The following is a 26,620-nucleotide window of genomic DNA, read 5'->3' on the forward strand; positions in this document are numbered from 1 at the left end:
AAACAGGGGCACCTGACTGAGTTGGTTAAACATCCAACTCTTTCTTTTTAATGTTTATTTATTTTTGAGAGAGAGAGACAGTGGGGGAGGGGCAGAGAGAGGGGAGACACAAAATCTGAGGCAGGCTACAGGCTGTGAGCTGTCAGCACAGAGCCCGATGAGGGGTTGGAACCCACATACCTTGAGATCATGACCTGAGCTAAAGTTGGATGCTTAACCAACTGAGCCACCCAGGCATGCCTAAGCTGCTTCTGACTCTTGATTTTGACTCAGGCCATGATCTCACAGTTCATGAGTTTGAACCCTGTGTTGGGCTCTGCACTGACAGCACAGAGCCTGCTTGGGATTCTGTCTCTCCCTTTCTCTCTCTCTCTCTCTCTCTCTCTCTCTCTCTCTCTCTCTCTCCCCTCCCTCTCCCTCTCCCTCTCCCTCTTTCTCTCTGTCTTTCAAAAATAAATAAATAAGCATTTATGTGAATGAGATCTCTTGGGAGTTGAAAGTAGATGGGGCAAAAAGTACTGGGAGATATATTAGTCTTAAATTCAAAATAAAGCACCTCTTCCTGACCATGATGGCAACATAGGTCATTTCTGACTTACTCCCCTTCACAAGAACAACTAACATCTATTCAAGAACAAAATACCAGCAAGAGTACCCTAGAACATGGTGGTGAGGCTGAAGCACAGCCACAACCTCAGAGACCAAGACTGCATTAGAAGGTTAAGAGAAATGACTATATGTTGACCACATTGCCTTTCCCCCAGGACAGTATAGCATCAAAGAGATGTCTTTCCTGACCCTCTGTTCACCTAATGGGAAAAGAGAACCCGAAGAGGACAACCAACCTCCCCAAGCATTGTGGGTCATTTATGAGAGCCCCTACTCTTATCTCATACCATGGGGACGGCAGGGGAATCTTCAGGGCCCAACCACTGGGAATCTAGTTGTGCTGAAGAAGTGGAAAGGAACTTGCAACCACCAGCACACAAATCTTGGTCAACCAAGTTTATACCTACAGTGCCCAAGTAGTAACCCCAGCCAGCTTTGCTCATATGCAGAAATAGGTTGGGGGCACTCTGACCAGGGAATATGGCAGGGAGCAGATCTGACTGATTCAGAACTTCAAATGAATAGTTCCATCAGCCCTAGAGCCTGGTTTACCCACCCACAGGCAAAGTGCTGAGTCACAACCTCACTCACTGTGAAGGGTGCCTTCCAACCAATCTGACTAGAAGGCTGGTGACAACTTCTGGAAGCTGTGTGGCCAGCGGCACTTGAGCCAAGAGGTGGGAGTGCTGAGCCAGTCACCTCCAGAGCAAAGCCAGCGCCAGACATGAAGACTTCTCGTGCTATGCACAAGCAAGGGGATTAATTCATAGCCATAGCTGAAGGTGTCTCCTGGCCCCTCCCAACTAGACAGTCTGTTTGGGAAACTGAGAAGCCTGAGTGGCCCAGTCAAGGGGCTCCCACCCAGGCAAGGGGCCCAACACACTGTGGAGAGTATCTTCCAGCCCCATCTGACCAGAAGGGCTGAAATAAAAAGCCCTGAGGCCCACTGACACTCAAGCCAAAAGAAGCACAGACAGAGCCAACAGTTTGCAGGGCAAAGCCAGTGGCCCTGTTCAGGCAGGGAACTTGGGATGCAGGTTAGCTTGAGTTATGACAACAAAGAGCTTTACCAGTTTTAGAACTGTTTATTCCACTGCTCCCATTCTGGTAATTTAATTTATAGTTCCACTTATTGCTAAATAAAGCCTTCAGCCTGTCTGACCAGAGAACCTAACCAGAGCATACAGGAAGCTGTATAGCCCATTCAACAGCCCTATGTACAGTGGGATTGGAACACAGAGCACAGCCTGTGGCTTACCTGGTCTACAGAGCAAAACTGGTAGTTTAACCAGACCAGGGAATTCTATACACACTCAGGCCTGATTTGGGCCCCCAAACAATGAGCTATAGAGGCCCTGGGACCTGGCCTGATGCCCTGCCAGGGCAGAGAAGCTAATTCACAGCCCTGTCCACTACTGAATGTAGTCCCCTGTCCTGACCATCTAGTAAACATGACCAGAGAATTTAGGCAACTGCAGAGCCCATCTTACAGCCTTAATTGGGTATAGAAATAAGCCAGCAGTGGGGTATCTGGGTGGCTCAGTCAGTTGGCTTAGGTCATGATTTCATGGTTGTGAGATCAAGCCCCGTCAAGCTTCACGCTAAGTGTGGAGCCTGCTTAAGACTCTCTCTCGAAAGAAAGAAAGAAAGAAAGAAAGAAAGAAAGAAAGAAAGAGAAAAGGAAAGGGAAAAAAAAGAAAGAAAAGGAAAGAAAGAATCCAGCAATACTATCCAACTAGTATTGGATATCCAACTAGTATACTATCCCAGCTAGTGGCACAACCCCCTATCCCCATCCTCAGAGATTGAACAGTTGCCTCACCCATAAGTAGATTATAATAACAGGCTCCACCTTCCCAAAGACATTACCAGCAAACATACACAGAAACCCAAACTGAACTGGCTAGTGAAGAACTGTCTCTGCTAGGGCAAACTGTAAAGTCTGCAAGAGGAGTCCTATCACTAAAATGCACAGATAGAGTGTAAGGAATCAAGGATCATGAAAAATCAGGTAAATATGACACCATCACCAAAAAAAAAAAGCAATATAAAGGTCCAATAACTTATGAACTGTCAGAAAAAGAATTCAGAATAATCCTTTTATTCTTAGTGAACTATAAGAAAACACAGACAACTTACAAAATTGAGGAAACAACACATGAGAAGTTTGACAAGAAAATAGTAACCATCAAAATAAAAAAGAGAGAGAGAGAGAAAGAAATCCTAAAGTTGAAAAATACAATAACTGAAGAATTTAATGAAGTTTCAAAAGTAGACTCAACCTCACAGAAGAAAGAATTAGCAACCTGTAGTATAGAACATTGGAAATTACCCAGAGAAGCAAAAGAAAAAAGAATAAAAAAGATTGAAGAAAACCTATGAAAATTATAGGACACAATAGAAAGAAACAATATTTGTACTATGGGAATTCCAGAAAGAGAAGAGAAAAAGAAAGGAGCAGTAAATATATTTAAAGCAATAATGGCTGAAAACTTCCCAAACCTGGAAAGAGGAATGAATATCCAAATCCATGAGGCCCAAGGATCCCAAGTAGGTTGAACCTGAATAGGTGTACACCAAAACAAGAATTATAATTAAATTCTTGTCAGAGACAAAGAAAGAATTTTAAGAGCAACAAATTCAAGTGGAATCTATCCCTGTGATGCAAGGATGGTTTGACATATGCAAATCAATTAATGATACATCACATTAATAGAATAAAAGAAATATATGATTATCTCAATAGATGCAGAAAAAGCACTTGACCAAATTCAACATCCTTTCATGTTAAAAACTCTAAATAAATTAGGCAAAAAAGGAACATATCTGAACATAATATCTCAACATAATACATACTAAAGGCATATATGACAGACCTACAGCTAACATCACACTCAGTGGTAAAATGATAAAATCTTTCCTCTAAGATCAGAAACAAGAAAAGGGTGCCCATTCTTACCACTCCAATTCAACACAGTACTAGAAGTCCTTGCTAGAGCAATCAGGCTAGGAAAAGAAATGAAAAGTATCAGAACTGGAAAGAAAGAAGTAAAATTGTCTCTATTTACAGATGACATGATTTTATATGGAGAAAATCCTATAGACTCAATCAACAAACAAACTGTTAGATATAATCAATGAATTCAGTAAAGTTGCAGAATATTAAATGAATATATAAAAATCAGTAGCACTTCTGTACACTAACCACAAAATTTCTGAAAAAGAAATTAAATCAATCATATTTACAATAGTATAAAAAAATAAAATACTTAAAAATAAATTTAACTAATGAGGTGAAAGTTCTCTATGCTGAAAATTCCAAGATATTCATGAAAGAAATCAAAGGTGACACAAATAAGTAAAAATATTTCCTATGTTCATGGAGTAGAAGAATTAATGTTGGTAAAGTGTTAATACTACTGAAAGCCATCTATGGATTCAATGCAATCCCTATCAAAATTTCAATGGCAATTTTTACAGAGTTTAAAAAAAAAGAAAAATTCCTAAAATTTATTGGGAATCACAAAGCCCCTAAATAACCAAAGAAATCCTGAAAAAGGAGAACAAAGCAGGAGGTATCACACTTCTTGATTTCAAGCTATAGTATAAAAGCTATGGTCATCAAAACAGTATGGTACTGGCATAAAAACAGGCAAATAGAGCAATAGAACAGAATAGATGGCCCAGAAATAAACGTAAGCATATAGAGTCAACTAATATTTGACAAGGGAGCCAAGAATACTCAATGGAGAAAAGATAGTCTCTTTAAAAAATGATGCTGGGATACTTGAATATTCACATGTAAAAGAATCAAATGGACCTATTTCTTTTTTAACATTCACAACAATTAACCCAAAATGGTTTAAGACTTAAATGTAAGACCTGAAACCATGAAACTCGTGGAACAAAACATAGGAACAAAGTTCCTTGACATGGGTCATGGCAACTATTTTTTTGGATATGACACCTAAAAGCATAAGCAACAAAATAAAAAATAAACTGGTGGGACTGCATCAACTAAAAAGCTTCTGCACAGCAAAAGAAGCCATCAATAAAGAGAAAAGACAACCTATAGAATGGGAAAAAATATTTGCAAAGTATATATCTAATAAGGAGTAAATATTCAAAGCATATAAAGAATTCATACAACTCAATAGAAAACAAAAACAAATTAAATTAATTAAAGATGGGCAAAGGACCTGAATAGGCATTTTTCCAAAGGAGATACGTGAAAGGCTAATGGGTACATGAAAAGATGCCAACATCAATAGTTATTAGGGAAATGCAAATCAAAGCCACAATGAGATATCACCTCATGCCTGTCAGTATGGCCATTATCAAAAGAATAAGCAATAGAGAATGCTGGTATAGATGTTGAGAAAAGGAAACCTTGTGAACTGTCGGTGGGACTGTAAATTTGTACAACTATTATGGAAAACAGTATGAAGAATCCTCAAAAAATTAAAAACAGAACTGCCATATGATCTAGCAATTCCACTTCTGGGAATATATGAAAAGGTAATGAAACTAACTTGAAAAGTTATCTGTACCCTCATGTGCATAGCAGCATTATTTACAATAGCCAAGGCATGGAAACAACCTAAGTGTACATTGATGGACTAATGGATAAATAAGTTGTAATACACACAAACACTGGAATATCATTCAGCCACAAAAAGGGGGAAATCCTACTATTTGTGACAACATGGATAGATGTTGAAGGGATTATGCTAAGTGAAACAAGTCAGACAAAGACAAATACTGTATAATCTCACTTCTATGTGGAATCTAAAAACAAAAACAAACTCATAGAAAAAAAAAAAAAGATCAGATTTGTAGTTACCAGAGTACCAGAGGCAGGGAGTAGGCGTAAAGAGACCTGGAGACAGGTGGCCAAAATTACAAACTTCCAGTTATAAAACAAAGAAGTATTAAGCATGTAATGTACAACACAATGACTACAGGTAACACTGCTGTATAAAAAAAAAATTGTTAAGAGAGTACATCCTCAGTTTTTCATCATAAGAAAAGTTTTTTTCCATTCAGTTCTTTTCCTTTTTATTTTCTTTATAATGTATCTGGAAGAGAAGATGAATGTTAGCTGAACTTATTGTGGTAATCATTTAACAATATATGTAAGTCAATACTCCTCAAACTTATATAATAATGTATACAAATTATTTCTCAATAAAGCTGGAAAAAAAAGAGATATATATAAAAAGAGTTCCTGCCTGATGACCATTACTCCCTGTTAATCATGGGATCATTAACTAGGGGGATTAAGGAGAGTGGAGATTAAGTAGAAGACCTCAAGAGAAGGATGAAAGATTGAAATAGCTGCTGAAGGCAACTGAAGATAATGAATTAAAAGAATATCCAGTAGTATGAAGATTCATTGATGGGGCGCCTGGGTGGTTCAGTCGGTTAAGTGTCCAACTCTTGGTTTTGGCTCAGGTCATGATCTCAGGGTTTCATGAGTTCGAGCCCTGCATCATGCTCTGTGCATGCCCCTGTCTGCTCTCTTTCTCACCCTCTCTCTCTCTCTCTCTCTCAAAAATAAACACTTAAAATATGTAAGAAAGAAAGAAAGAAAGAAAAGAAGGAAGGAAGGAAGGAAGGAAGGAAGGAAGGAAGGAAGGAAGGAAGACTCATTGAGATGGAGGACCATGTGCTTATGTGACATTAAAAGCTCCCATTATGTGGTTTTTCTCCAGTGTGCTGAGCACTCCATATGTGGAATGAAGAAATTGATAGACATGAATGAAAAACTGATATAAAGTCTTAGATTTGTAGAACACTGAAAGCAAAAAGATGATTTGGGAATCTGAAGGTGATAGTGGGAGAGAAGGTCGAATTGTTAACCACAGAATCTTCATGGCTGAGGAAGTGATCAGATGGATGTTGACAGAGAAAAAATGAAAGAATTAAGATACTAGAGGTACAGATAATGTTGACAAACTGCTGGAAGGAAGCTATAAATGAGAAATGTTCCTCCAAAATAATAATAATATATCAATAATAACAACAATAAATAGCTATAATTTATTAAGCAATCACTGTGTATCAAGCAATCCTTTAAATGTTTTGTTTTAAGGGGCAGCTGGGTGGCTCAGTCGGTTAAGCATCCAACTTCCGCTCAGGTCATGATCTCGCGGTGCGTGAATTCGAGCACCGGGTTGGGTTCTGTGCTGACAGCTCAGAGCCTGGAGATTGCTTTGGATTCTGTGTCTCTCTGCCCCTCCCCTGCTCTCTCTCTCTCTCTCTCTTTCTCTCAATCTCTCTCAAAAATAAATAAATGTTAAAAATAAATAAAATAAATGTTTTATTTTATTACACTTAATTATCACAACACTGTAAGGCAGTTACTATTTTATACCCTTTTTCCCCTCCTTTTAGATAAGTAAGTTAAAGTATTAAGAGTTTAAATGACTTACTAGAATCAAAAAGCCAGTAGGTGGCCAAACCCACTTTCTTAACCACTGTGCAGGCCAAAGTCAAAGGCCTAAGAGTTTATTTACAAAGGAAGTTTCACAGGAAACAGAAGCAAGAGGGTGGTAAAATAAGTGAAGACTTGAGGCAGAGTTCAGGGAGAGGACTAGAGAGCAAATGCAGATGAAGTTAGAAGAGACAAGCATAAATCATTGATAAGGCCAACAATTTGTTTTTTTTTTTTTTTTTTTTTTTTTTTTTTTTTAAAAATTTTTTTTTCAACGTTTATTTATTTTTGGGACAGAGAGAGACAGCATGAACGGGGGAGGGGCAGAGAGAGAGGGAGACACAGAATCGGAAACAGGCTCCAGGCTCCGAGCCATCAGCCCAGAGCCCGACGCGGGGCTCGAACTCACGGACCGCGAGATCGTGACCTGGCTGAAGTCGGACGCTTAACCGACTGCGCCACCCAGGCGCCCCAAGGCCAACAATTTGAATGGTGCTAAGGAATCACTAGAATGAACAGCACTTAAAAAATAACTAACTCCAGATTTCCCAATTTTACAACTAAGATGACTGGTACCAACTCAAGGTGCATACATTGGCAGTTCAGAGAATAAGGCTGAAAGAGCCCCCTGTCAGCTCCAAGGAACTTAACAATCTAGATACAAAACAACAACAACAACAACAAAAAACACAAGTATTTTGTTTTTTAGCATAATACAAGCCAGAGTAAGAAAAGGTCAGAAAGACTACACGGCAATGCTCTAGAGCTCAAATTTTTATAAGCTTGAATTTGCCTAGAGAGATCTGAAAAGGTCGATGTAACAGGCTACATATACAGAACTGAGCTAGGTAGAAAAGTGAGGTTGTATATTCTAGACAGAAGAAACTGTATAAACCAAGCCAGGGAGGGTGGAGTGTCCAGGGAAACACTGGGAAGCAGTAAGCAAGGCAAGCTGACTGGTGCTCTGGGAACAGAGTGAGGACACAAGATAAGATTGAAAAGGTAACCTGGGACTGTGTTGTCACTGAGGGTGACATCCTGAATTTTATTTAATGCAGAAGGCAGTGAGGAACTATGTGAGGATTCCAACTGGGAAATTATAGAATAGGAGGTTTAGGCCCAGAGCATGAATAGAATAGCTTTCTAATCAGGATTTTTTTTTACTTATTTTCCAGAAAGAGATGTGCTTACATAATGGAGTGTAATCTTGACAGTGGTGGGACTCATATAGTTTTCATGATAATGAAAATGAACCTTCCAGAGTTTGATCACTACTTTATAAAACTAACCTGTTTTCCTTATTTTTTTCCCCTAAAGAAGCTAATTACAGTATGCTTGTCCTCTGCCACAGAACCTTTTAAATGCTATGAAATAAAATAAAATGAATATGAAAGACAGTCTTTTAAGTAGGGAAGTTAAAAGGCAATATGCATCTGAGAGGTACATATGGAAATGGAGAAGAATTTTGCTCAGGTTAAAAAACAATAATAATAAAATAAACACAGGATTGAAGGGGAATTAGGAACCAATTATACATGTCTATGTGGACCAGATCTCTTTTTTTTTTTTTTTAGCAATTTTCTGTGCATCTCCACACATATGTCAACATTACAGAAACCATCAAGAGGCCAAGGACACTTAACAATTGTTCTTTGTGCTAGGGATAGTTATGTGTCTAGGATGTTGAAACATATTTATGGACTTAACAGGACATGTTTGTGTTTAAAATGTATTCAAAAGGACCACTACAGAAAAGCCAATCGCTTTTGGTGAATGGACTCTTTCCTACGGGAATAAACAATGGGACTGGCCAGTTTTCCTCAAATTATATTTCAACAATACCTGCATCAAGACAACTAGGGATGATTTTCTAAAATGCAGGCAGCAGGACACCCTCCAGACCTAGCAAATCAGAATCACTGAGTGTAAGTTCTGGTGATCTGAACTTTGATAAACTTCCTGAGTAATCTGTTACATATGTTCAGGCTTTTGAACCTTTGGTCACCTGGAAGGACAGCAAAACAAAACAAAACAAAACTGGTTGACTTAAGAAGAGAAGTGGGAAGACTTTTTCACTGTAAATTCCTTTGTGCCTTTTGAATACTTAATTTTTCACAAACAACACTTAACAATAATGAGCATGATATTTATATTTACACACCCAGAACCAGGCAGAGCATCTGGTAGTAGGATAAGAAAAATGTGGATTTAGTCATAAATGGCATAGTTTATAATAAATATTATAAGTAACACATTTTTTACCCCCCTATTTCCTCTCCTCTCCCCCTGACCTTCTCAAAAGAAACACTGCATTGCCAACTGCCTTTGCACAGGGACCAATGTTTTGCTCCTTATTCGTCTTGGTAGTGATTCATGTATCTCCAATACCTGGCTGGAACTTAATAGATTCACATGGCTGAGGCTGTAAAGTGTAGATAAAGCCTCCCCCATTTTTCTCTTAGCCACGCTTTTACAAATGATATCTGTTTTCTCTCTCATAAATACCAGTGTATATGATATTTGGCATTTACCTTTTGCCTTTTACAGAAAAATCATCATAGTAAGTATGTTGTTATAGATGTCTGTGTCTATCAGGCTAGAAAGAGTTGTTTTCATCTGTTAGATAAATTCTGTACCTTTGGCAGAGTTTCCAATAAGTTGAGTTTTAAGCAGCTAATTAGTCTTTTTGGTAACAACTAATTACTTATAATATGCATGTAGCAAAAACTGTTGTAGAAATGTAATTGTAACTTCTTTGACATTTTCTTTCTTATTGTATCTTGCATGTATAATAAAGATAACTTATTTTGGTACATTTATCCTTTTTAAAAAGGCAAACAAATAAAGCCTTAGTTCTGAAGCACTCTTAAAGTTATAAAGGCATCCTCTTTAGGGAAAGACTAATGTCTATTTTCCCTGAACTGGTAACCCTTTCAAGCTTCGTGTCTTTCTATTCCATGCAGAAACAGTTGCCAAGAAATAAAGTGACATTATAGTTGTCTTTGGTCAGAACAGGAATAAGAAAGAAATACTGTCTGGATAGCAAGCTAATTATTTTACCAAAACAGTGTCACTATATGTCCGTTCTCACTAGCCCTGTTGTTTGTTGTGCATACCTTCCTAAGTAAAAATTAATAAAGACAACTTGGAGAGGTTACATGTGCAGCAAGAGATATAGAATATTCCATGTATAGAGAGAGCATTGTAATTCACATACACACCAAAAAAAAAGTTTAAAAAGAAATTATTTTATGTCCTGACCAATTATGTTCCCTTTATGGCCTTCTATTTCTTAGAAGAACAAAACAAACCCCAGGCTTGAGTCCAAAGTCTAAATGAGTCGTGAGGTAACACACATTACAAAACCATCACTTTGAAACAGTCGTTTTGCTTATGGTGCACTTTGCATTATGGTAAAGTAGATATACAAAAATAGAATTGAAAACCTGAGGAAGGTTGCATGACTGGTGGCTAAGTGGCTTTTTTTTTACAGGATTAAGTTCAACACCTTATAAGTATTACCTTAATTCTTGCCAACTTTCAGGAAAAGCAATGTCATTAACTAGTTCATAACTCATTCTGAAATGCCTCTGTTTTTACCAGAAAGAGTAGCATTTTTTTTCTGGGACACCTGGGTGTTCAGTTGGTTGAGTGTCTGACTTCAGGTCAGGTCATGGTCTCACGGTTGGTGGGTTCAAGTCCCACGTCGGGCTCTGTGCTGACACCTCAGAGTCTGGAGCCCACTTCTGATTCTGTGTCTCCCTCTCTGCCCCTCCCCCACACATGTTCTCTCCCCCCCCCCGCCCTCTCTCTCTCTCAAAAATAAATAAACAGTAAAAAAAAGAGAGAGAGAAAGAGTAGCATTTTTTTTTACCTTCTATACTCATATAGGTAAAAACAATGACACTCTGCTTTAAATGTCACAGAATAAAATGTTTCCTGGGTTGTAAATTAAATTCAAATGGAGATCGAATGTATTGGTACCACAAATTCACACAACATCTCCATATTTCCCATTTTATGCCCACTGCAAATGTTATTCAAGTGAAATATAGACACATAGATACATTGATAAATCTCTCATAAATAAAGCAAAAATTTGAACTAGTGGCTGAGTTAATATATATATGTATATTATATGGTATTAAAATTTTTCCTTTAATAGACAACTTGAAGTATCATTTTGCTACTGTTGTTGAGCTATACTGAAAAATGTAGTTTTTAATATGAATGATGAGAAACTGCCTCTAACAAACATTAGAAAAGAACTTACACATGTAAGCATGATTTTCTTAAGTCTCTCAACAACTGACTTTTGATACATTTTGGAGAAAAGGAAGGGAAACAAAAGTCATAGAATTGAAGCTACTATAAAAATAACCAGAAGGTTAAATTTTAAAAGTCTCATTTTTCAGAAATACCCAAAATGGTAATAAAAGTCTTACTTATTAATTTCATGACTGCATCAGTCTGCTGGTAGCTATTTAAAGTTACCCTCAAAGTATTTTGTTTGTGAAAGTTCTAAGATTTAATATATGTTCAGGCAGAGTGAATAGAAATACAATTAAATATCCTTGATCACAGTTGAAGCTTTCATATGAAAGCCAGCAGGACTTATTCTATAGAATAAAGGATATCAATGTTTCCTCTTATTCATAGTTGTAAGTAATTAGATTTTTTTCTAATTCATTGTATCCAGTTTTAATATAACCATTCCCTCATCTCTGCTACTTTACCTCAATAAATTTTCTTGAATATTTCTTTCAGTCTCTAATGAATGAACCCATTATATTCATTATTATGATGATTATAATAACTATTATTACTATTCATTCACATGACATTATATATTTTAGGAAAGTACTATTATCACATGAATTATTTTTATGATCTTTTTTATAGCAGCATAAATGAGACAATGGTTTCTTTGCCATTGAAAATCTCATACAGAATTATTTCCGTTTGTCAACACTTCACTGACAAAAACTATTTGTATTCACTTGAAACAGTGGCTTTTAAAAAGTCCATTCTGCATTCCAGACCAATTTAATCAAACCTACAGAATTTACATTTCTTTTATTATAAAGAAAACACTGTAATTTTGTTTTCAATGCATGGATTCAATCTAGGTCAGCTGCTTCCATAGGAAGAGTTGATTTTATCTAGCCAAACATTGAAAATTTGTCTTACAGGAGGTATTTGATGCTGGAAATAGTACACTCACTGAATATGGAAAAGGGTTTGACAGTGTTATTGGTGGAAAATAGTTAATACTTATTTTAGTAAAAATTTAGTCCCTAGTCCTCTGGAATTATGGCCTTTAATAAATACAAATCAGAGGATATTCACTTAATGCTAATATTGGTGATACATTGATTATTTATATTCTTTAACTTGAAGTACTACATTAAAAGCCAAATTAAGTAGACTCAAATTATAAAATCCCAACCTCCAGAGATTCTGCTGCCGCAAAGTATGAATAGGTCGCATAACATGAAGCCATTATGTGTGAGCATCTAGGACATTATTCAGCATCCAACTAATTGCACCAACATGGATATATGGCAGTTGGACTCGTTTTTTATTATGAAATATGTTAAAACCTCAGAAAAAAAAATGGTCACGTCTTACTAATAACACATCTTCTAATATGCATTAATATAATGAGAGTATCTGGGATATGTCCACAGTTCCAAAACATGTCATGAATTTAAACCCTGTGCAAAGACCACTTAAAAACTAGCATTGCTATGATTGCACTTCCCCCTAGGGTTGAAATAACTTGTGTTTACACTGAAGTTCATTTGCCTTTTTCAGATCAGCATTTTCATGACACATCTGTCCAATTATGGGAATGACCGGCTGGGACTATATACCTTTGTTAATCTGGCCAACTTCATGCAGACCTGGACGAACCTGCGACTTCAGACTCTGCCTCCAGCGCAGCTGGCTCACAAGTATTTTGAGCTCTTTCCCGATCAAAAAGACCCTCTCTGGCAGGTAATATTTGTTCAATAATTAGTATAATTAAGTAATTCCATAAACAAATTTTATATAATCCTATCTGAAAAGTGAAGGCATCTGGGGTGGGGAGGGGGCTACATTTTTTAAATGTTGGTAGATTTGAGACACTATTTCCTCCTGAATTGCAGTTTTGTATTATTGCTTCGTAGTGGGCCAAATTCTCTGTTCCTATGCCCATTAGAAATTATGAAATTCTACAAGCTCAGTGGGGGGTTCAATGGATGTCATGTTTTCAGTCAAGAGAGGGGGAACAATTTGCAGACTGCAATAGGCTGAAAAGAGTAGAAGAATAGTAAGTAGGTTGTATGCTAAGCAAGTAGCCAGCTAGTCCTCCTAGAGCACACCTTATATCTCTAATGACTAAATAACATCAGAGGGATAGGGGAGAAGAGTTCAGAACTGACGTCTGCTTTCTGAACCACGGGGTACACCAGCAGCTGGAGAATATGGGCAGCCTTCAAAAGTATTAGTTGGGAATTACTTTGGATATGGGAAAAGTGTTTGGTGGCAAAATTACTGAGCTTTTTAGAAAAAATGTCACACACACATGGCATATGCAAACTGTTCTAGGCATAACCCAGATTTCAAAGCATACATTCTCATGTGTTCCCAGAATTGCAGAAACATAATTTGAACTTAAACTGCCTACTCCGTACTCTGGGGAAAGTAATAATCATGGCAAATAATTATTTTGTGCTTATTATGTGTCACATTGGGTTCTTTATATGTTAACTCATTTAATCCTTAAACTACCCTGTGTGGTAGGTATAGTTATGATCCCCATTTTATAGATGAAGAAACTGAGGCAGGCAAATGCTAAGACACCTTTACAAGGCCACTGTGTGACAGAGTGGGAATCAGTTCCAGGCCATCCAGCTCCAGAGGCTGTGCTCTTAAGTACTGTTCTAAATGAGAGTTACTGAGCTACTAGAGAGTTGCTAATAGAGCTGATGGTACAGTAATAACAATCATCAGAAGGAGAAGGTTGCAGCAAGATCTGAACTACATACTCAATGCATTCAGCTTTGAACATGAGCTAATTACCACCTGAACACAAACAGGTAACTCCAAGAAGAGACATAACTACACATTTCAGTATGTGAAAGTCAGTGGTTGTGGAATTATCACTATATAGTACTTTGCAGTTACTATAATGCACATCTTTCTTCCTTAACCACTGCATAATATCACCAAATGTTAGCCACTGGAAAGACATGCAATTTTCCTGCTGATTTAACACCTTACTTTTAAACTGAAATCATTATTATTTCAGGTGACAGGTTTGAAACAACTTTTTTTTAACAGCAGCCAAAAAGAATACCCTCTACTTTAGTCATACCATCTGTTGCTTATTGTAAATAAGCAGAAAGTTCCTTTAACTGCACATATCTGTAGTATTAATTGCATAGAAGTGCTGTCCTGATTGCCTATATCTGAAGTAGTATTAAAGGGAACTTTTAAGTCTTCACATAATGAGCACTTTGCAGTGGAAATTAAGGATGTTCTAGATACATCTTGCATGGTGGGTTTGGTTTATGTACTATACACCAAAAGCAGATCCCTAAGATAGTATTTCACCTTCATTTTACCCTTTTGCTGAAATTTAGTGCTTTTTAGAATCATATTCTGCAAAGTTATAGTAATACATATCTGAAAGGAATCTGCTGTCTCTTTAAATAGTATCATTATGGCCTGATCTGTATCTCTTTGAAGCACAGCAAAACAGCTCAAAGTTATTTAGAATAAAAATCTTACACATTGTATTTCAATTACTTATGGAATGCTTAGAGTGTATCTTCTTTTAGGTTAGCAGGAAGCACAGTCCCTGCCCCACACTACATTGGAGCTCACTATTTTAAAACACACACATGTACACACACACACACACACACACACACACACACACACATACAATTAAGATGTAGAACGGCCAAAAGCAGAAAAAATACTAAATCCTCAGTGCTATGAGGCTATCTCCCCTCCCCCCAACCCCTCAGTAGACACTCAACTTCAGGATGGAAGGGTTGGATGGAAAGGGTTCAGGATGGAAAGGGTTACTTGAAAGCTTCCATGATGCCACTTCAAAGCTTTCATTTAAAAGAAGTCGCATAGCTTTGCTTCCTGGAATATCTTTTCAAGGACAGAAGTTGAAAAACTCTAGCATAGTGGCCACTTATCAAAAAATACATCTCTGTATTCTTCTCCCATTTAGAATCCTTGTGATGACAAACGCCACAGAGACATTTGGTCTAAAGAAAAAACCTGTGATCGTTTACCAAAATTCTTGGTAATAGGACCCCAGAAAACTGGTGAGAGCTTTTTGTTATCATTAACCAAACAGTATAAAATTCCTGATGACTAGACAGTGAGTTCTTGTCATAAAGAGTTTTCAAAATTCCTATATATACTGATGGATGAATAACACATTGGTTCTCTGACATAATGTTTGTTTAGCTTGATAATGTATTTAAATGCTTGTCAAGGAATTTTTTAAAGTGAAAAAGATGAAAATAAATGTCACACTGTTTGAATATCCAGCAATTTGGTAGCAAATATTCCTTTTTTGCCAAAGACCTTAATTGAAAAATGTTAACATTTTTAAATGTTTAACATGTTTAAAAAGTGACTGACAGGATTTCATCAAAAGTCGAGATAAACACATATAAGTATCGACAACTCTTTATAATAAATCCCTTCCAGAAAAACAGCCTCTTCCTGCCATCTTCCTGATATAGTTTATCTCTAAACTATTTCTTGCAGAGATGACTGTTTTCTAAAAATCTAAAGGATGTTTGACAAGCAGAATTCCAGACATAAACAAAACTTTGTGCTAACAAAGGCATTTACTCATACCCAGGAGAAATCTTAAATTGGCATGCAATTTTTGTGCCTTTTCTTAAATTGGCATGCAATTTTTTCTCCCCATAAACTTCTTGTTTCTTTAAGAATCAGTATTAAAATGAAGCCCAGTGGAAGCTTTAAAATGCCAAATATCCATGCTCTTTCCTGCATGATAAATTATTTGGGGCTCTCGGATTCTGGCTTCACAGAAAACAGACATTTCAACCATATCCCTTTCTAAGGGGAATACCTTCCATCTCCTCATTTCTCTAAAAATAACTGGAGAAAATTTTATGTAATGTACACATAGAGGTTAGCCTATTCATTTTCTCTTAGTCCCATTTGCCAATATCAATCTGAAAACAATAATAAATATGATAAATACTTTTCTTGTCCTTGTTAATTTCATTTGGCCTTATGTATTTTAAAGTCAAGAGGCAGCTAGAAAAATATCTAAAGTAAAGTCTTTTCAGCGAACTCCCACTGTCATTACTGATCATGTCTCTCTGAAGCGTGGCATATCGAGTTCGCTCCAGAAAGCCCTGCAGGAAGGGCTGCCTCTTGTTTCATGCTAGATGTGCAGACATTTAAAAATCATGGTCAGAAGGAAGAATCAGTACTTGCCATCTTAAACTCAGTTGTGTTTCCAAATGTTTATGTTACAATTATATATGACATTTACCTTTGGAAGAAAATTTTTTATCTCTTTTTATGGAAACTAATTTTTTTCCCAGTTCTGTGGTGGTATAATTTACATGCATTAAAAGTCACCAATTTTAAATGAAAATTCTGATGAATTTTGACAATTGTACACAGTTGTGTAACCACCACAACATTCTGTCTCAAAAACAAAACCAAAAAAACCCCACTTCTGTCTCCCTAAAAAGTTTCTCCACCCATGTGCCTTTGCAGTCAATGCCCCTCCCCCATCCTCAGTCACAGGAAACTACTTTCTGGTACCATAGTTTTGCTTTTCTAGAATTTCATATAAATGGAAGAGTAAAATGTGCAGTCTTATGCATTTGACTTCTTTCACTTAAGATAATGCTTTTGAGATTCATCCATGTTACTATGTATATCAATATTTTATGAAGTTGATTTTTTAAAAGGATAAACATATCTTCTCATCAGTTACATAAAAATTAAATAGCTTCATTTTAACTTTAGTTTCATCAGAAGCATTTTTCTGAATAATTTTGCATAGATGTATATTCTTACGCATATTCAAATATTTTCAGTGTTGAAACTGACAAAAAATAAAACTGAAGCTTTATGGATGGTTATTTGAATGTGTGTGTCTATGATTAGGTGGTTGTTTTACATACATACACACATTAAACACATTCAAACACACACACATAGGACAGTTTATTCAGACCCAAGAATAAGTGTAGGTAAAGACAGAGTTCAGAAACCACAATCTAACAATTTTCTGACCACTGATAAATTATATTATACCTTTTACTGACTATGCGAACAATTACATGTCTATTTTTTCAGTTTGTCTTATTAATGCTGGTCATGCTATTAAAAGCAAACAATATGATTGAATACAATTCTTAAAAATAAAATTCAGAAAAGAATGCTTTCAGTTGATCTAAGAAAGGAACTAATTCTCTTTTCTTTTTTCACATTATAATGGTCATACTTCCTATCCTCACAAAGACTTTTTTTTCAATTTTTAAATGCATTATTGAATTTTTATCTCATAAAAGCTGTTATTTTAAAAAATACTTTACTAATATTGAGATATGAAGCTATTTAGGTATTTTTATACAGATTGTCTTACTTGACCCTTATAAGACCCTGATAGCTAAGTATTTTTCCCCCACTACACAGATAAGAAAACTAAGTCTCAGCTTAGATATTTTTGTTCACATTCACACAACTGATAAGTGTTAGAAATAAAATCCTGATCCTAGAATTTACCTGACTCTAAACACCATGTTCAAAAAAGCTTTACTCTACTACGGATTTCAAGTAATGGAACATTTTCCCCCAAATAAGTTTTAGATTTTGTTACACATTTCTTTTAAGTTGTGATTTTCAAAGTGTACTGAATCAGAACCTCTGGGATAGGGTTCGATTCTCTGTGTTTTAACAAGACCTCCAGGTTAGTCTAACGCATGCTAAAGTGTGAGAACCACTGTTTTAGGTCAAGCTTGTGAAGAGCATTTTTATTTTGTATATCATAGATTACTATGTTTCATTCCTCACAGGTACCCATGGGTATAGATAAAATGTTCATAGTTTGGTTAAGATATAATCTAGAAACACTGCCTCTTTCAATTCATTGTTTTAGACAATTTTGCTATTGACAGAGTTATTTTAACAAATTTTCTGTTGTGTTGATATACTAGATTTAAGCACAATATTAAATAGAGCTTGTCAGAGAGATAAGAAAATTCAAAATTTAATACAGACGGCAACATGACATTATTACTAAGCAAAATCAGAAAGTAATTTCTCCAAGTGAGAGAAATGTTATAAGGCCATGTCTGAAGACCATTGCTAGCTATTATTGACCTAGAGTATAATTCACAGGTCCCGCTCCATCAGAATGTATAATGATATAAACCACATTAGAGCAGAGAAGTGGAAACTAGAGCCTTAAGAAGACTGAATACATGGACCAGAAATATTTTAATAGTATGATTTTATAAACACAATTACAATTACAGCAAGCATGTGGTTAAATTTTAGACAAACTGAACTCAGATTGTCTTTTTCTTGTAGCAACCTAATCTGTACCCTTTAGCTCATAATTTAGGCTCTAAAACACTAAGTTTACAGTTTATGACATTGCTCATTTTGGAAAAAAAATCATACTCTTGATCCCCAATAGTCACAGATCCATATGGGCACTTGTGATATGCCATTCTCTCTCCAAATTACAAATTTTATGTTATATCACTAAGAAAGGACACAATTTTTTTCCAAAAACCTATTTTTGATATCACATTTTTAAGTAAGCATATTCAAATTTAAACAAACGTGTTGAAAGTTTAAATTCTGTCTCAAATTTAATCAGATTTCATAGGCCTTAGGAAGAACTTATAGGAGAACTCAGCTACATGATTTTAGTGATGTAATATCTTCTATTAAATAATGATGTCTTTCATTCATATAATGCTTTATTAATACCAAAATATCTTCAGGTTCAATATATCTTTTCATCCCCAGAGAAAGTCTATGAAATAAGCAAGGCAGGCGACTTTCCACCAAAAAAGCCAAGCTAAAAGCCAAGTCACAGACCAAATCAGTGATTGAGATGAGGTCAAAAACCAGTTCTCCTAGTCCCTGCAACAAGCCTTTTCTCACATCACAATTAATTCCATTTTTCCAATATGCTTCTTTTAAAATGCTGATTATCTATTCAGTTTAATTCAAGGAGTACTAATATGTATCTGTTTGGATCATTACAATACTTAGTATATTAATGACTTTGAAATGCTAATAGTAGGAGTCTGTTTTCATTTAATTAATTTCTAAACCTCTATTGTCTTTTCAGGAACCACTGCTTTGTATTTGTTCCTGGTTATGCATCCTTCCATCTTTAGTAACTCCCCCAGCCCAAAAACCTTTGAGGAGGTACAGTTCTTTAATAGAAATAACTACCACAGGGGGATTGATTGGTAAGATGGGTTATTAGTATAAATCTAAAAGTATATATACTATGCACAGTATAAAAATTAGTGCTAATATTTATAAACATAGAAGCTTGTAGCCACAAATAAAAGTTATCCTCTGTACCTTGGATACAGAGGTATCCTCTGTACCTTGTTATGGGACTCATTGCTTCAAGAGGCCCACATGTAATCTGAATTTGCATTAATTATCTTTGATGGTTATTACAGATACAAAGTTAGAGAAATACTGTAACACCCAGAAATTTCATTCCTCTCTCTTCTTAAAATACTTTCATAGCTTTCTCTTCCTGTGCACTTTGCATTAAAGTGATGCTACAGTCCCTCTATATATTTTTTTTATTTTGCTTTGGCATTTTAGGTTAAAAAAATAAATAAATAGAACTAGAAATATGTGTATATTTCATGAATAATGAAATAAATGAAATAAGTGAAATAAAGCTATCAGCAATATTTAATTTTTGGTCTTGAATTGAAATAAGAACTATATCAACCATTCAAGGAAAATAGTTAAATTAAAAATAAAAGTTAAAATGTCAAATACATACAAAATATAATAATATAGTAGGAATATATGTTGCAAATTAACATGCTAATCACAAAATATATCTGCAAGTCTTGCTGTTAAGGTGGAAATTCTAGGCAGAAAGTGATATGAAAGAATGGAATTTTTATAATAAATCTAGGGCATGAGCATAAATATTTTGCATGTATTTTAGCATAAAGTGTTGTTATATATTAACTTCTGTTGTCAAATTGCATGATCTCAATTTCATAAGTATCACCCCCCCTCAAGAGTTGCTTGTGTGTGGTCCAAATGGAAAGAAAAGAAATGAGTTGAGGATAATTTGAGCACCTACTAGGAATTACATATATTCTAACTGCAATATATTTCACTGCCAACTCTTCAAACAAGGCTTGATATTGATTAATTGTATGGTGTTAAATAACAACTGTGAGAACCAAGAAAGCATCAACCACTTCAGCTGCTATTTGACCACTGACTCAAATATATATGCCTGTGTACAGTAGAATAAAAATATGTTAACATTAGGACTAAAGGGAGTGATTAAAAGCTGCTTTAAAAGTGGGGGGGGGGGTGGGCGCGCCTGCATGGCTCAGTCGGTAAAGCGTCCGACTCTTGATCTCAGCTCAGGTCTTGATCCCAGAGTGGTGAGCTCAAGCCCCACACTGGGCTCCACTCTGGGTGTGAGGCCTACTTTAAAAAAAGAAAAAAGTGGAGAGGAATGCAATACTTGAACTCCCTGGGATTTAAGAATATCTCTAAGAATAGGGGTGCCTGGGTGGCTGAGTCAGTTAAGCGTCTGACTCTTAGTTTAGGCTCAGGTCATGATCTCACAGTTCGTGAGTTTCAGCCCCACATCTGGCTCCTCGCTGACAGTGCAGAGCCTGCTTGGGATTCTCTCTCTCCCTCTCTCTCTACCCCTCCCCTGCTCACTCTCTCTGTCTCTCTCTAAATAAATAAATAAATAAACTTAAAAAAAAGAATATCTGTAAGAATAATCAATTTTTAAAAAGTTATTCAGAAGTCAGTAATGTATATAAGGCACTATAACAGGACAAAAAGTCCCTTAAGCAGTTTACAAAAAGATGACATAAATAAGTAGAAAGCTAACGATTTTAAGTGCAACTCACTAAAAACACCTCAAATGCAAACACTTTTGCATTGACAAATTATATGTTTATAAAAGACAACACAAATAACAAAAGTACCTGCAAATGTCAGTCTATTATCAGTAACTCTGGCTTTGCTGTCAATGATGTCAGATGTATTCACGTTCCTCAGGCTGGCCGTGTCTCTCTGTGAAGTGTCAGCACCTCCATAGTCCCTTTGGGACCACAGAGCCATAAAGTGGAAGAGTTTGATAGTAGGTCTCAGCATGCCAAGGTGGCTTACAGAATTAACACAGGCACAGTGAGTCTGGATTCATGGGAACTGCTTTTCCTAGAAAACTGGGGAAAACCAGGGCTGCCTTAACTGACAGGCAACCTAAACACAAGCTGAGGACAAAAGCAAAGTAGGGCAGATGAAAATGAGAACACTCCATCTTTGGTAAAATAGCCAACATTTACAATCAGGAGATCAAGAGAAATGTTGATTCATACAGACACTTAAATTTTATATTCTGTGGTTTGGTATTATTTTTTATAATTACATGGGGATGAAGTGAAGGCTTGGACTGGTACTTGGGGAGCCCTAAAATCCTGTTAGCACTTAGAACTTCTAAATGTCTTGATCTAGCTGTGAGTTAAATCACTTAGAAATACTCACAGTCAACCCAAGTAACAAATAAATGTGGAATATTGCAAAAATCACATCTTTCAGTAAAAAAAGATGGTGAGATATTATGAAAGTAGCCAAGCTTAAACGAGGCAGGCATTCACTTTTAACTAGAGTGGTTTACACTCTAGTTTGCTCACCAGTTCTTTACATAATCTGAATTCATATTCCCAGATGTTACCTATTTGTACCCTGAAAATATGAAGCTGAATTCTTATTTACCTGTTCATCAGACATTTTACAAGTGCCTCTAAGTGCCAGCCACTACACTAGAAAAATGTGGGCATACTGGCAAACAAGAACTGGCCCCTGCTTTTTCCATGAGCCTCTGGGGCCAGGCAAAATCAATACATTATATGTCCAAGATCCAGAACTGCGTGAAGAGGTTTTTAAGGTCTAAACTGTTACAGGTATAGAGAGGACTGCTGGGAAAGTGGGACCATTTTTAGAAACTAAAAGTTACTCAGAATTCAATACCTTCTGCCCTTCTTTTGTGATTTTCTGAGCCTTTCTCAGAATAAGCAAGGCTGAGACAAGCTTGGACCAAATAAGGTATCACTAGACACTTGGGATAACCTTAGCATCTCTGGAACCAGGGTGAGCATCTAACTTAAGAAATATCTTAAAATGTGGCACTTTCTACAAATAGACTATACACCAAAACAGCAGATCAAACTTTCCAGAAATTTTTACATATCTGTTTCCCCCTAAAAGGATGCCAGAATGACATATCACCAAGGCAATTTCCAGAAAACATAAAAGGATTTCTTTACTGCCCTGAGTTTCAAGACATCACTTTGTTGTACCAGCCAAACTTTGCAATATGTTAACAACTGGAATCCTACCAGAAGCTTTATCGTGTGAGGTGACTAAAAGAAAACAACGTACTGCATAAAGAAGTCATCACAGAAATGCTAATGACTCTCTTTCTCAGTAACTACTGAACTACCCTATCTTGGTAGCCCAAAGTCATGATGGCTTATGAACTGAAGAGGGTGGGAGTGGAGGATGAAGCCATTATGATCAAATGTAAGAAACCCTAGAAGTTAAATTTGCACGTGCTCTCCAAAAAAGGCTCTTTTTCCTTTAAAAGTTGTCCCTTAGTCCCTCAGAAATATCTGTTATCACATGCTGAATCAGTTTATATTTGACAGCTTTTGTACAGATGAGACATTATACAAATTCTGTTTTGTCTTACATTTCTGTGCGTAAGGCTTTAGCTATTCCTATGTTCATTCTGCTGGTGATTTACATTCTCACCCCACTTAAGGATATAGGACCTGACCTTGGGAAATTTGATAGGATTTTATATTTAGAAATATGTACATACTTTTTAAAATTTTATGAATATTCTAAAGAATATAAATGGCTCTAAATGGAAAAAATGTTAAGCAAATAGGCAATGTTTACACCAGATTTGTTCTGCACTTAAACATTTTATAGTTGAATGCAACCACAGCACCACATTAGTGAGAAGGAAATTATTTCACTTGTGATGAAGTTAAAAACATTTTGTCTAAGTCCTTTTAGAATGTCTTTGAACTGAACATATCATCTGTTTTGATCAAATTTTCCTTTTGGTTCAGCACTCACACATTTTTTTCTGTAAAGTATTTCTGCATTTAGATACATTTTATATAGTTAGGATGATTATTGTTCCAGTTTGATCATTCTGTGTCTACATTTTTGCTATCTCCCATACCTTTTTTTTTCTGATAGTAAGCAAAACAAAAAGAAAATGTATTTAGAAAAGCATTCTCAAAATACATTATTAGTGTTCTATACACGTTTCCCTTGCAAACTGTATAGAACAGATGCCTTATAGAAAAAGCCTTTTGTTTAGGAAACAAATGATTTGTGGGATACCTGTGACATCTACAGTCACCAGAGTATGAGTATAAACCAGTCTTATTTTGAGAAATATTTCTTTTCTAGGTATATGGATTTCTTCCCAGTCCCATCTAATGTCACCACTGACTTTCTGTTTGAAAAGAGTGCCAATTACTTCCACTCAGAGGAAGCTCCTAAAAGAGCAGCTTCTCTGGTCCCGAAAGCAAAGATCATTACCATCCTCATTGACCCCTCAGACCGAGCATATTCCTGGTATCAGGTAAGAAAAATACAGACAGAATCTAACAGGTAAGAAGGGGACTATGAAGAAGGGGAGATGGTTTGCAGCAATAGCAACCACCTCAGGTCTCAATAAAAGAGTAGATTTGCTAGTTTTATATCTGCATAAAAGTGGATAAAGTTTTCTTTGTTTCTGGAGATACTTTCTCAAGTTTTTTTTTTTTAATTTTGCACTAATTGAATAAAATATATTAATGAAGTGAAAATATAACAAAATATTATGTATTTGGATGTGCATATGTGCTTCTACACATCTGCATTTTGAAAAAAATAGACTAAGGGCCCCATTTCCTTGGAAACTATAAAGTTAAGATAAATGTGAAATGCTGTATTCAGAAACTCCTTATCTGTTATTAGACTAGTATTGCTTCTAACCAGAGGTCTACACCAAGACACATAATAATTAAGATGGCAAAAAAGTAGTGATAAAGAGAGAATTTTTAAAGCAGCAAGAGAAAACAGTCATATACAAGGGAAATTCCATAAGTCTATCAGCTGATTTTCAGCAGAAACCTTGTAGGCCAGAAGGGAGTGGCACGATACATTCAGGAAAAAACCTGCAACCAAGGTTATCATTCAGAATAGAAGGAGAGATTGTTTCCCCGACAAAAAAAAAAAAAAAAAAAAAAAGTTAAAGGAATTAATCACCACTAAATCAGTCTTCTGAGAAACATTAAAGAGAATTCTTTGAGTGGAAAGAAAAGGCTATAATCAAGAGTAAGAAAATTATGAAAAGAAAAAATTTCACAGGTAAATGCAAATGTATAATAAAAATAGTAGATTAATCACTTATAAAACCAGTATACAGGTTAAAGCACAAAAGGACTAAATCAATTATATCCACAAAAATCAGTTAAGGGATTCACAAGATAAAAGGATGTAAAAGTGTGACATCATATACATAAGATGGGGGAAGTAAAAATTTAGTGTTTTTAAGATGGGTCCATACTCGGGGCGCCTGGGTGGCTCAGTCGGTTAGGTGTCCAACTTTGGCTCAGGTCATGATCTCACAGTCTGTGAGTTCGAGCCCCGCGCCAGGCTCCGTGCTGACAGCTCAGAGCCTGGAGGCTGCTTCGGATTCTGTGTCTCCCCTCTCTCTGACCCTCCCCCGTTCATGCTCTGTCTCTCTCTGTCTCAAAAATAAATAAACATTAAAAAAAAATTTTTTTTAAAAAAAGATGGGTCCAAACTCAAGCAATCACCAACTTAATATAGACTGCTATATGCATAAGATGTTATATATGAACCTAATGGTAATCACAAATCAGAAACGTATAGTAGATACCCAAAATGATAAAGAGAAAGGAATCCAAGCATAATAAGAAAGAAAGCCATCAAACCACAAAGGAAGAGGACAAGAGAAGAAAGGAACAGATAAGACCTATAAAAACAATTATAAAACAAGTAACAAAATGGCAATAAGTACATACCTATCAATAATTACTATAAATGTAAATGGACTAAACACTCCAATCAAAAGACACTGGGTGACTGAATGGATAAAAAAGCAAGACCTATCTATATGCTGCCTGCAAGAAACTCACTTCAGACCTAAAGACACATACAGATTGAAAGTGAAGAGATGGAAAAACATTTACCATGCCAAAAGAAGCAAAAAGAAAGCTAGGGTAGTAATGCTTCTTATATCAGACAAAATAGACTTTAAAACAAAGACTGTAACAAAAGACAAAGAAGGATACCACATAATGACAAAGGTAATAACCAAAACAAAACAACGAAACCAAAAACTCCTTATCTGAAACCCTGCACCTGGGTTGGAACTAAGTCTGCTTCTCTGTACTAAAGTGAATGCACATAGCTCTGATCTTGCAGGTAAGAGTGGTACATTCCATTTCCACTGATAGGATTTCAAACAGATAATTCATGACAATCTATGATATTAGAGAATAAAGTTTCTCAGCACTGGGTCCTTTTGTTATTTAACAAAAGTAGTTTTTCCATATTCAAAAAGGAAGAACAGATTGTCAGGAAAGGTTTTGTGGCTGAGACAGGGTAGGGGAAAGGTCATAATAAAGCAGATGGAATCTTAGCTAGGCAGATTGATAATAATCTGCATAATAGGAAGTGAGACAGCCTGGAAAGCCGAAATCCACAACTCCACACTAAGCATTGACGCCAGACTCCTACAGCCATCTTTTAAATCATAGTATACAGCAAATTGTAAATTGACTGATTAGATTTTGTGCCTTTTACCTTTTCTACCAGGTATCTGGAGAAAAGAGAAATAAGCCTTAATTGACTCAAAGAGAAAAGAAAATTGGAACTTGGCAACCACTTAGCCCCTGAGAAATTGAGAATTTACCATAAAAGGAGGTTTCAAGGCTGTAAGCTAACAAAATGTCCCAAATATTATAAATAAATCACTCTGTACTGGCAAAATGCAGGCCTTAACAAAGTCTAGTAGTGTTTGTAGTGTAGTAATTTGAATCTCAATTGCAGCAAATTTGCTATTCAACTAGATGTGGTAAACATCCACAAACCTACCACTAAGCCTGAATATTTATTGGTCAATTTAGGGAAAAGGTGATTTCTTCAAACCCATGGGCCTCAGCCTGAGCCATTATGAAACACTTTCCTATTTGGATTGCTGCTTTCTGCATTTCTGTACAA

The 26,620-nt window shown here is 36.1% G+C and overlaps 1 protein-coding gene across 1 annotated transcript in view; it reads left to right on the forward strand.

Moving 5' to 3' along the window:
- LOC124520835 (bifunctional heparan sulfate N-deacetylase/N-sulfotransferase 3) overlaps positions 1-26,620 on the forward strand; it is a 169,417-nt gene that overhangs the window by 125,351 nt on the left and 17,446 nt on the right. Inside the window, exons 6-9 of the mRNA XM_047091927.1 lie at positions 12,863-13,045; positions 15,282-15,378; positions 19,422-19,545; positions 23,795-23,969. Coding sequence (XP_046947883.1) covers positions 12,863-13,045; positions 15,282-15,378; positions 19,422-19,545; positions 23,795-23,969 — 579 coding nt within the window. The remainder of the gene's footprint in view (positions 1-12,862; positions 13,046-15,281; positions 15,379-19,421; positions 19,546-23,794; positions 23,970-26,620) is intronic.

Source organism: Lynx rufus, unplaced genomic scaffold, assembly GCF_022079265.1.
Source record: "Lynx rufus isolate CCGP_SWC_20201006 ecotype Redwood Valley unplaced genomic scaffold, mLynRuf1.p SCAF_3, whole genome shotgun sequence".
Lineage (NCBI taxonomy): Eukaryota > Metazoa > Chordata > Mammalia > Carnivora > Felidae > Lynx > Lynx rufus.